Here is a 12,142-nt window from a genome sequence, read left to right as displayed (position 1 = left end):
TAACAACCAGTTTTGGCGATTGTCTGCCCCATTCTTTGCACTTTGCCCTAACTGAGCAATCTCAGCGCGGCCCACCTGGGACCCTCGGCAAATTGAGGGAATTGTATCTCTCAGAGGTATAATTCCTCACCTGTTGTGGTCTTGAGGTGGTGCAGATATATACTACCCTATGCATAGAGAGCTTGTGCCAAAGCCACAATTTAAGCCTTAGATAGTATACTAATGGGTGTATCAAAATTGATAGATTAGACAATTCAGAGTAGATATACAGGATGGAGTCACTGAAAATGAAGGTAATTATTCCTTCAACATTTGGAAACTGTCTACTCTTTCTTTTTCTTCTTCTTTAAGTTAGTCTATGAATGTATTGTATAATTTAATATCTAAATGAAGAGGTCAGTATTACAACATTACCAGCTCCAAACAAGACATCTAAAGAACAGAGAATGTGATCTTCAAATACTTAGTCAAATACAATTGAAAACTGCACCAAATTTAAAACACTTCTATGCTTCTACTCTATTGTTTTACATTATTAAGTTTGAAGTTAATTGTTTTTAAAATCTGCTGTTAAGAATTATTTAATGTATGATCTGTTACAGATTACCGAAAGAGCGATGGCAATCAGAGTAAGTATGCTTTGTTCAAAGCTTGTTCTCCTGGTTTTAATTTTTTCATTATCTATCAGGCTGTCAAAGGAGCAGGAAGCTTGTATGCTTCAAAAATCTTCTCTTGTCCTTAGATTTTCATTTTGTTTAACCCTTCCCCTTTCTTTCACAGTGCTTAGCCTCTCAGATTTATTTGAGAGTTCCTCACAATGTTATTTGTAGTACAACCGTTGAATGCACATTCTTAACTGTTGGTGGGTAACAATTTCAATTAGAATTCAGATGTAAAATCAGATTCATATGAAGTGTTTTGTTAGAAGTTGCTTTTAACTCAACAGATTGTTTTATCTGGGCCACCCGCCTAAAAAGATTATCTGGTATTTTTGCAGACTGTTATTTTGCACATATCCCAGGAGATTTAGTTGGGCAGATGAGCTGTATCACACAGATTAATTTCCTATCCTTTAAACAGATGACAGTGCAAATGCTTTTCATCGATATGAATCATTAATATGAAAAAACAGCTTTGTTTTTTAATTTGTTTTCTGTTAAATTGCATCTTCCTTACAGCACCAAACTAAAAAAAATGGTGGGCAACAGAGAAAAGCCAGATGGCTAGCGTTCCCTGATATCATACTGCTGAGCCAGGGCAGCTTCTGACTCTTAGGGAGCTCACTTCACCGTGAGACAATTTTTTTCTCTCTCAGTTCATGCAGTAGGGAAAGGGAGTGGGTGAAGCTGGGACTTTCAGACCCTGATTCTACAAGGTACTGAGCCCTTCAGTTAAAGTCATTGGGTAATGAAGGTGCTCAGTGACTCTCACCAGGCTTCAGAGTAGCAGCTGTGTTAGTCTGTATCCGCAAAAAGAACAGGAGTACTTCTGGCACCTTAGAGACTAAAATTTATCTGAGCATAAGCTTTCGCGGGCTACAGTCCACTTCTTCGGATGCATAGAATGGAACATATATTGAGGAGATATATATACACATACAGAAACCATGAAAAGGTGGGAGCTGTCTTACCAACTCTGAGAGGCCAATTAAGTAAGAGAAAGAACTTTTGAAGTGATAATCAAGACAGTTTGATATGAGAATCAAACTGTCTTGATTATCACTTCAAAAGTTCTCTCTCTTACTTAATTGGCCTCTCAGAGTTAGTAAGACAACTTCCACCTTTTCATGGTGTGTGTGTGTGTGTGTGTGTGTGTGTGTCCTCAATATATGTTCCATTCTATGCATCTGAAGAAGTGGGCTATAGCCCATGAAAGCTTATGCTCAAATAAATTTGTTAGTCTCTAAAGTGCCACAAGTACTCTTGTTCTTTTCTCAGTAGGTTGTTCTTCATTTTAGTGTCTTTTTGTATTTAACAGTGTAGGAGATAACATGGGCTTCAATCCTTGGTCTCCTACTATAGCCATGCTCTGGGGACTTCAACATCCCCATCAGTCAGTGTGAGTTTGTCCCATAACTCGTAAGGTATAATGGAGGGACTTAGTAACACATAACCTTCACTACTGCAGAATCAGAGGTAGGGGGAAATGAGGTGAATGCATACTTTACTGATCATTAAGGCACCAGAAAAAGGTTTACATTTGTGGTGAAAATCAAACCAACAGTCACCCAACATGGAGTGCAAAAACACGTTAAGCAGCACAGAAGACATTCCTGATGCCAATTTAAATACTTTCTGTTTTCAACAAGTAAAGGATCTATACTTACATATCGCTGCTTGGATTAGGTTTGACAGTCTCATCAGCTGGCAGACAAAACTCCATAATTTCATTAAAACCAGCATTCCCAATATTCTTGGCAAGCTGTTAAAAATAAATACCTACGTTTCAAACAGATATGTTCAGTAACTAGCCATAAGCACTGTGTAGTCAGAGAACAAGATAAATGGAAATCAGGACTTGGGGGTTTTAGTCCTAGCTCTGCGACTGACTGTTTGACCTTGAACAAGTTATATGGGTCTCAGTTTACCCATCTCTAAAACCGAGACAATACCTTCCTTTCCCTCAAGAGTTGTCTTCACGATTAAGTACCTGATCCAAAGCCCATTGAAGTTAACTTAAATGGATTTTCTTGAAGTTTAAAAAACACTTTGAAATTCTCTGCTGAAAGATTCAACGTAAAGTTAGAGGTAAACAGTGCAGAAGTACCTGAATTCCTCACATGAAAGGCACTATTTAAGTGCCATATAGTTGTATTCTTTTTTAAAAGGAACTTACTGTAAAGACAGCCCTGTTAAGCACCAAAAACAATCACTCTTTTATTAATACAAATTCTAATACCAGACAAACAGTTTCTTCAGTAATACAATGTTTTCCAGTGAACTTTAATTTGAGAAAGGAACATTTCTTGCTTGTATTTTTCAAGAAGTAACTTCAAAGTCTGAAAGAATACAATTAAAATGACAAAAATATACAGGGAGTGGAACTTGCTCACTATTTTCCTACGATTTTATAAATTAATAAAAACATTTACCAAAAGTTCAGATGTTCCCAGCACATCTAATGTGAGTGACTGCATTCTGGAGTAGTGAACACCAAGTTCTCTATGGATTCCTGAACATTCAATGCAAGTCAGAATTCCCAGATTTGTTGAAAGCCAGGTAGGATCTGAAGCAAAGGAAAAAAAAAGCATAGAACTAAAGTTTGGTTAGGTAATGATTCCACTGTAAAGATTAATAATATGGAAATGAAGTCAAAATGTGAGCTTTAGATGTTAAATTCCTTAGGAAGGAGTCTGTGTCTACCTCTGTGGCCCCTTAATGGAATTGCTCTTATGTATACAGTTACTCATGTGCCTCAGTCTTTGCAGGATTGGGGGCTGTATTTGTACAGTAGCTAACATTATGGGACAAAACTCCATATTAGGGCCTGAGGCTGCTATTGTAATATAAGTAATAATAATACCTAGCTGCCCATTTTTGTTTTCTGGAGTATATATTTTAGTCTAAGGGCAACAGCAGTAACATGAAAATAAATACTTCACCATGACACAAAGGATCCTCAAGAAAACATTACAGAGAGATTAAGGAATCTCTCTCTACCTAATACTCATCTCTCCACAACTTTCTCCCTTTCTTCTTTTCCCTACACTTCAAATGAAAATCATTCATTTGTTAAGATCTAAACAGTACTGTAACTCTTTAACGTTTGACCCCAGCTCCACTGAACTAGCCCTTTCAGAGGCAGGAGGACTGACTCTTCTCATACCAGTTTGTAGTGGGTGGTCATCCCGCTCCACTTAGAAAAAGGTTAAAGGCAGCCAAGCGAGGCTGGTTGGGTAAACAGCCACCAGGGTGGCCATACCCAATTAGGGTCCATCTGACCCTGATAAAAGGTCAGGCTGAGGGAGTAAGAGACTCTTGCTCCAGCTGAGGAGCAGAGAGAACTGGGCTGCCTGGGAGTGTAAGCAGGGTATCAGAGGGTATGGCTACACTTGCAGCTGTACAGCGCTGGGAGTTACAGCTGTCTTCGTACAGCTGTGTAGGGAAAGCGCTGCAGTGTGGCCACACTGACAGCTACCAGCGCTGCAGTGCGGCCACATCTGCAGCATTTGCAGCGCTGTTGGGAGTGGCTGAACAGGCATTCTGGGATACCTCCGAATACCTCTGGAGGCCAATTACAGCGCTTTTGGTGGCCACACCGGCGGAGCAGCACTGCATCACCAGCGCTGCAATCGTTAAACCCCAGGCAGAGCAGGAGTATAGCCAGCGCTGCAGCCAGGGAGATGCAGCGCTGTATGTGCCCTGCAAGTGTGGACAGTGAGTAAGTTGCAGCGCTGTAAACCCACCAGCAGCGCTGCAACTCTCCAGTGTAGCCAAGCCCTGAGACAGGGCAGGGCTGGGAAAAGGCAGGCAGAGCTGGGGAGCTCTAGCCTGGTGAGTCCCCAGGCTGAGGTCTTCCTAAAGGCCAGGGGAGGTAGTAGGGCTGCAGGGAAGCATCTGGGGCCAGAAAGACGGCAGGTCCAAACCCTTTGCCGATGATGAGTGGCCACTTCAGACTGCAGTTTGCCCCTGAGGGAAGGGGCTAGACAAGGACTGGCAGTGGGTCACTGAGGAGAGATGGGCTTAGGGGATTGAGGTGTCCTTGGGAGGGAAGACCCAGAGTGTGGGGGCACTGCTGTGGGGCAGCACCACAAGGTAAGGGGCACCAGGGTCTGGGAGGGACAGAGAGCCTGAAGTGCTCAGTGGTGGAGATCAGGAGAAAGTAGGCACCAGTAGGAAGACACCAGCTAACAGGAGGCGCCCCGAGGCTGGAACTGAGCTAATTCCCGGATGACCAGCAGGAGGCACAGCAGCAGTGAGTGCCTGTCATGCTACACAGTTATACATCAAACTAACTAATTGAGTTACTACTGATTCAGATCAGTGAAACGAAAAGAAAAACAAGATCTGGTGTTTTCAGCTAAAGTGACAGTCACTAAAGGAAGTAGTGCTTCTGAGCTATGTCATATAGAAGAAAGTGGGAACAGCAGGAATTAAAAACTGTTTAAAAAGGATTACAACAGAATTTCACTGATCAACAATACCAATCAAGAGGGAAAATTACACACTGCAAAGCACAGGAAAGCAGGTGCACTGTTTTCAAATGAGCGTACAGTCTCAGAATCATCCTCTGGCCAGTTCTCAAAGTCAAACAGAACAATTAAAAAATAAATATTAACAAAAATTATTAACAGAATGTATGTAATATCCTAGTGTGACTTCCAGTTTTACCGAATTTACAGTAAAATTTAAATTATATAATGGAGGGCTCAACGATAATATATATTGTAATTACTGCATCAAAAGTAACATTAGCCTGGCTAATTATCAGAATCTATAGGAGAAAGGCAAAAAGCTTTTTTTTAAACTGACAATAGGATATAGCAAATCCATTTAATGAACTTCTACAATTACGCTATTAGCGTATTCTGCTAGATAGGTAACTGAATTCAAGAGAAAAGGGAATAATATCAATCAACAGCTTAAACACTCTTAATAGAAATATAATTTTACCAATTAGAAATGTACTGAAAGAATACTTTAAATTAGTCACCTTGTGCTCCACAGTCACAACACACATCATTTCCTGTCATCCTCTGAACCTCAGATATAATTTCTTTTGTCAGTTCTTGGACAATATTATTTTCTCCTGTGTTATCATCACCTTTGAATGCATTATTTAAAGCTTCTTCTTTGCTGTTCTGTAGCACAGATGTCCATCTAAAAACAATAGCAATATTTTGCTGTTCAAAATGTTATAGGCGTCTAAAGTTTAATGAAACGTAACAGTAGAATAGCAACACCAGAAACAAAAGTAGTGAAGTAACTCACATTTGACACTCTTGTTCATCTTCTGCTTGAAAGTGATAGGTTCTGTCATCTGCATAACAATATATATTGACCCAATATTGAATACTGAATATAGAGATATGGTCTCAAAAATGCTATAATTTGCTTATAATTGACTATTGACCTTTCTTTTCTCACCACTGGAAAGGCGGTAATTGGGTGGGGAAAAAAAAATCACATTTAGGTGACATTCACCACTGTGTGGAGGTCTTAAGTGGTTCAACAGACCTTCTGGATAGGGGTGGATTTTACCGATATTATGTATATTATATATTTACATCTTTGTTTAGAAGCCATCCTCACTGCGCCTTCATATTGCAGTTTTTAAAATAGCAGCTGTCTTCCTTTAGAAACTGACTTCATCATTTAGAAGTTGTGCCTTTACCATACAAGCCACAGGATAAAATAATAACTTTTGCAAAGAAGACAAGTGAAGACAAGTCCATGGGGAGCGAATAAAAAAAGCCAAACAATTTTTTTTTTAAGTCATCTGAGCACATAAGAAGGATCTGAAAATTTATGAGTGAATTTTCTGCCTTGGTAACTCAAAAATGGCCTAATGGACTTTTATTAAAGTTTTCAGGCACACACACACAAAAGTTCACCTCTGCACTAAGAGCAGATATTAGGAATTTCAACCAAATGCAAATATTTAAAAAAATCGGACATTAAGGACTTTCCTCTGCTTCGATAACTATAACATCATTACCATAATTCTATAATAACAAATTTACAATTGACTATGTCCTTGGAAAAGAAATAAAAATTTTAAAGAGTTATGTAATACAGAATATAGAATTAATGCAAACAAAAAAACAGCTAAAGGAGAAGAAGAATTATGTAAGTAAAGCAAGAAACAGAGAAAAAGAGGATTTCATCTATCATTTACATGAGTGGCAAAGTCATCAAGGCACAGAGATAAGGAAAAAGCTGTTCCAGCTGAGAGAAACTGTAGAGAAGGCTCTCATGCCAAGAACGGTGAGATTGTGTGAAGGGACAGAAAGGAAGCCAGTACCTAGTGAGAAACAGGGTAAATAGGTGCTGAATTTTAAATGTAGGCTGGAGCAAGTCTGCAGAGGGTTTTAACACAAAAGAGGGCATTTTTTGTAACTGAATCCTAATATAAAAAGAAACAGTGGAATGATTGGGGGAAATTATGAGGTGACTACTCTTCTCTGTACATGGGATAAGGTCCACAGCAATAGTCTGCATATGCTGATGAAGTGGGACTTGGGAATTCACAGAGAAGGGAGGTGCAACAGATATGGTGAGAGGAGATGAAAATATAAACGATGACATCAACAGTTGAGTAGAGGCAGTGGTAAAGAAGTGGTGATAGGCAGTTTTGCAAGCAAATTATATAAAGACAAAATTCAGGATCAAGAATGTTGCCAAAATTATGGAGAGTGGATACCAAATGAAGGAGGGAAAAAGGAGATGGAATTACATTTGAGGTTATGCCTCTTCCCCAAGATAAGCACTTCAGTATGTTTGCTTTTTACTTAAAAAGACAAAATAAGATTGAATTTAAAATTCCAAATCTTTTGTTTTTCTTTTTTAAAAAATTGGAAGAAAAAAAAATCAACAAGCCGGTGCTATGTTCGATAAGTGCTGTTGAAACCCACTGCCAACCAGCAAATACAGCTTTGGAAAGAGAATGGAAAATAAAGAAACTATAAGAGGCAGAGTAGAAGGAAAGAAAAGAGAAAGACATAGGAGCAAAGGTGTGGAAGGGTGCAGTGCTTATTGAAGAGTGATGCAAATCATCATTATAATTCATAACTTGTACACCAAAACAAATAACAATACAAGGTAAAAATTTCTGAAGTGCTTTCATGATTTAAGAAATTAAGCCTCACTGAAAGTCAGTGGGACTTAGGCTCCTAAATGCTAAAGTCACTTTTGAAAATGGGACTAGGCTCCAACGTCACATAGGCACTTCTGGAAATTTTACCCCTTGATACCACAACTTAGTTAAATATTAAGGTAAAAAAATGTGTGTCTTTTTTGATAAAATTTTTAATGTTAGCAAACAAAGTCCCTTGTCTTGCAATTAATTCTGTGTGAGCAGAACTCCGAGCCCAAGTCTACACTAGCGGAGGGGGGATCAACCTAAGATACACAACTTCAGCTATGCAAATAGTGTAGCTAAACTCGGCGTATCTTAGGTCGACTTACCTGGCCATGAGGACGGCGGCAAGTCAACCGCTGCCGCTCCCCCGTCAACTCCACTTCCTCCTCTCGTGAGCCGGAGTTCTAGAGTCAACGGGGAGTGCAATCGGGGATCGATTTTATTGAGTCTACACTAGACACAATAAATCAACCCTCGATAGATCAATCACTACCCGCCAATCCGGTGGGTAGTGAAAACCTGCCTTAAGTCCCTGCAAAACCTCAGTGACTTGAAATCAATGGAATTCTGCAGGGAAACAGGAATCTACTCAGATGACTAAATTGCAGAATTAGGGTCTATCCCATGTATGTAGCTAGGTCTAGACTGATTATTTGTAAAGTAGTTAAACATGACTCTTTTATTCAAAATCTTAAACATAGGGGTAGAGGACACACACTGGTATAAAATAATCCAGAGGTTTCCAAAAGCAAAAAAAGCTAATTGTGCAATTATATTTTATCAGGAAACAACTGGGTTTAAAAACAAAATAAAAATACCAGAAGTTATTAAGGTGCACCTTCTTGTGGAGGAGTTAACAGCTTTGGTTACTGGTAAACAGGATAGTTATTAAAAAAAAATGAGACCCTGGCCTTGAATTATTCAAGTGTAACACTGTACAGATTACAATATATTTTTAGTTTGAGGAAGTCAACAGAGATACTGGCCTACAAGATTTACTCTTAATATATCTGAAAAGTTACATCCATTCTAGATATAAAAGTTGGAACTCTACAGTGGATCAGTCCATTATGTCAGCCACTCCATTTGGAACACGTGAATCTATTTTTAGTTTCCTCCTCCTTCCCCCCGCCTCAATCCTGGAAAAAGGTTTTACTATGTTATGGTTCGTTCTTTGTTACGTTTATATAAAAACAGAAAATGAACATTTCAATGGGATAAAGCTGAATATGAAAGCCATATTTTTGCTGGTGTAAACAGATACAGGTCCATTGATTTCAATAGCATTTCCCCCACTTAAACACGCAGAAAATTTGGTCCACTGTGTACATTTGAGATATTAATGATAGGTAACATAGGAAAAAATTGTAAGTTTCACCCATTTTATAGTATACATGTACATATTCTTGTAATATGTACCGCATGCATTTTATTAACTTAATAAAAACAACATAAAAATATTCAGAATACTCAAACAAAAGAAAAAACTCCACTATTCAATTACATTTAATCCTAGTATAAGTTTTATAATACAAGTCTTTAATGTTGATATTTTGTATCCTTAATTTGGGCATTTTACAATTAAGCAAAATCAATCAATCAAAATCAAATTAATTTTTAGGAAAAGTATTTTTCATTGCTTTTTCTGTGATTATTAACGACACTAATATAATTTAATAAAGAAATTTTCTGTCACAGCTCTAAGTCTTTTGTTTGAGTCTGTATTGAACTAATTACTCTCCAATTAGGACATCATAACTGATCTTGGAAACATTGCAGTTGTTACTACTTCAGCACTGTGACCCCACTGAAGGATGATGTAAGATAATGTGAAATGAAGGAACAAGCCCATGTTTAAATATGAATAGTTTTGCGAATGAACAAGTTTAGTAAGAAACATTATGAGAAAGAGATGAAAGGCAAAGAGTTTTAAAGAGGGAATGTCATAACGGTAACATATTGCACATACATTAAACTAATATTTTAAATCTGATACATTTTCTGAAATAATCTTTGAACCTTGGATGTTTACTAGAGGTAAAGACCTAAGGAACTAAACAACAAACCTACGTGATATGAGGTCAAAACATTTTTTCTCCTCTGGGTTTGTTTTCACTTGGCAAGTTAACAGATTGAGTTTTGCAGGAGGTCGGTTAGCCTATTTAAAGATAAAAAACACACAAAGTAATATCCCTTAGTAAGATGCATATGGATTAAGAATTTGCTTGTCTGTAGGTAGAATCTGCCTGCAGCTAAGCATACTATTCTATTACAAGACATCTGAGTATGACCACAAAGTTTCCAAAACTGGCTAGCACCCATATTTTTGGGGTATCAGACAAGAGTAGGGCAAGGAATACTTTAATTTATATTTTTTTCTAGTTCCCGAGTACGTAACCTAGACTCCCTTACCTATTGACAGAATGGGTGTAATTAGGTGTAGGGTGAAAGTGAAGGGAGTCTAACTGTAAAGGATGAGTCTAGTACCATTTTATAAATCACCTCTGGTTAACTTACCGTAATAATTGTCTGAAGGGAACAGACATAACAAAGGCAATAGCTGCCTTGATCAGTAGAATATTTCTCATCAAATGAAATCATTTCCATTCTAGTAATATTTCCATTACTACTTCTAGTAGGCAGGAGGGAGGGAAAGTGTGGCTCTACTATTATTATTACTATAGTTCCTTTAGAAAAACAAGTAATTCTCTTCTCTCCCATATATTATAAAGCCACACTGCTGGAGAATAAACAGTTCACTACAGAACTCTCTAAAAATAAGCATATACTCTTCTTTTTCTTTTCTTTCCTTTTTTTCGGGGGAGGGGCGGGGGAAGAGCGCAGGATGAGCTACCAAAGACATCCTAAAAGCAAGACAATCAAAATAGTATGTAGTCCCAAGATTCAGCACTTCCAGACAGGGATCCTCTTTCCCATTATCAATTTCTCTTTGAATAAAAGTGGCATGTTTCATTAAAAGTAAAATCTAACAATAGGTCTTCCTAAAAAAAAAAAACGTAAAAGGGCAACGGAGATGTCAAAAAATTTATCAATTTTCTCCCCAAAATAGCTCCCCCTCCCTCCAGTGTATGAGGACACCATCTTGATGGCTGAAATCCAGGAATCACACACATCACTACAAACAAAAACTATCTATACACTTTCCTAGAGCAATTAAATCAGAAATCAAATTAAATGAGAGAAGTTATTGCTTCTGTGGACCAAAATTAATTTAAATAATCTGGTAAAGAAATTTGCAAAGACAGAATAATGCATAACATAGATCGAAAAGAACTTAACAGGTCATAAGAATAAGCATGGTTATCAGTTTAACCTATCAATCTGATACAAGAAAATAAGGCTTTACAATATGCAAACAAATTTTATAAAACCAAGCTGGTATGAGGATATTATTTACATATAACTGGAGGTTCTTTGAGATGGGTGGTCCCTATCTGTATTCCACTGTGGGTTATGCATGCATACTGCACCAGAGAAATGTGAACAGAGCCCCATGTGGCCGCTTTACAGATGTCCAGGAGTGGTACCTTCTGAAGAGATGCCACAGTTGTTGCTTACCCTCGGGTGGAATGAAATCTTACCCCATGGGGAGTAGTGAGGGTGAGGGAGGTTCGATAGCTGATGGAAGAGAATGCAGCCAGAGATCCATTTGGAGATTCTCAGCATAGAGAGGACACACCCTCTGACTCTGCTATAACAATGAATAGTCTCAGGTACTTCCCAACTGATTTGTTCTCTGCAGGTAAAAAGCATGCAGTTTTGGGAAAAACACAGAAAAGTGAATGATTGGTTAAGGTGAAATTCCAAAACTACTCAGAGGTGAATCTGGGGAGTAGATGCGATGAAACCATATCCTTATGGAATACAATGTACAGAGGATCTGCTATCATTGTTCCAAATTCGCCAACCCTTCTAGCTGAGATGATGGCTACATGAAAAGCAATCTTCCTGAAAAGGAGACACATGAAGCAAGAAACTAAAGGTTCAAAGTGGGGACATGTGAGTACTGAAAGAACAGTGTTTAAGTCCCACTGGGGAGTAGGCTTCTGAATAGGTGGGAAAGTTATTAACCTTTGCAGAATCTATTTGTCTGTGGATGTGTGAAGATCAAGTAGTCCCAAGAAAGTGGATCATAGGCACTGATCACAGCCAAGTGGACTCGGAAGGAGCTGATGGACAAACCCGATATCCTCAAAGATAGGATATGGTACAAGATGAGAGGAATATGTGCAGTTTCTGGGAGAATGCCACTTTGATGGGCCCAAAAAGAAAGCACTTTCACTTAATTAAGTTATGTTTTCTAGTAGAGTCCTTTTTACTA

At 38.3% G+C, this 12,142-nt stretch overlaps 1 protein-coding gene across 2 annotated transcripts in view; it reads right to left on the bottom strand.

The window, feature by feature from the left end:
* The window catches only part of ASAP2 (ArfGAP with SH3 domain, ankyrin repeat and PH domain 2), a 191,293-nt gene that overhangs the window by 67,849 nt on the left and 111,302 nt on the right, over positions 1 to 12,142 (bottom strand). For both annotated transcript variants that reach the window (XM_050950703.1, XM_050950705.1), the window contains exons 12-16: positions 9,871 to 9,958; positions 5,931 to 5,979; positions 5,653 to 5,819; positions 3,092 to 3,225; positions 2,327 to 2,421 (exon numbers count right to left, since the gene is read on the bottom strand). In XM_050950703.1, the coding sequence (XP_050806660.1) occupies positions 2,327 to 2,421; positions 3,092 to 3,225; positions 5,653 to 5,819; positions 5,931 to 5,979; positions 9,871 to 9,958 (533 nt within the window). The remainder of the gene's footprint in view (positions 1 to 2,326; positions 2,422 to 3,091; positions 3,226 to 5,652; positions 5,820 to 5,930; positions 5,980 to 9,870; positions 9,959 to 12,142) is intronic.

This window comes from Gopherus flavomarginatus, chromosome 4 (assembly GCF_025201925.1).
Source record: "Gopherus flavomarginatus isolate rGopFla2 chromosome 4, rGopFla2.mat.asm, whole genome shotgun sequence".
Classification (NCBI taxonomy): domain Eukaryota; kingdom Metazoa; phylum Chordata; order Testudines; family Testudinidae; genus Gopherus; species Gopherus flavomarginatus.
This window is presented reverse-complemented; position numbering and strand designations above follow the sequence as displayed.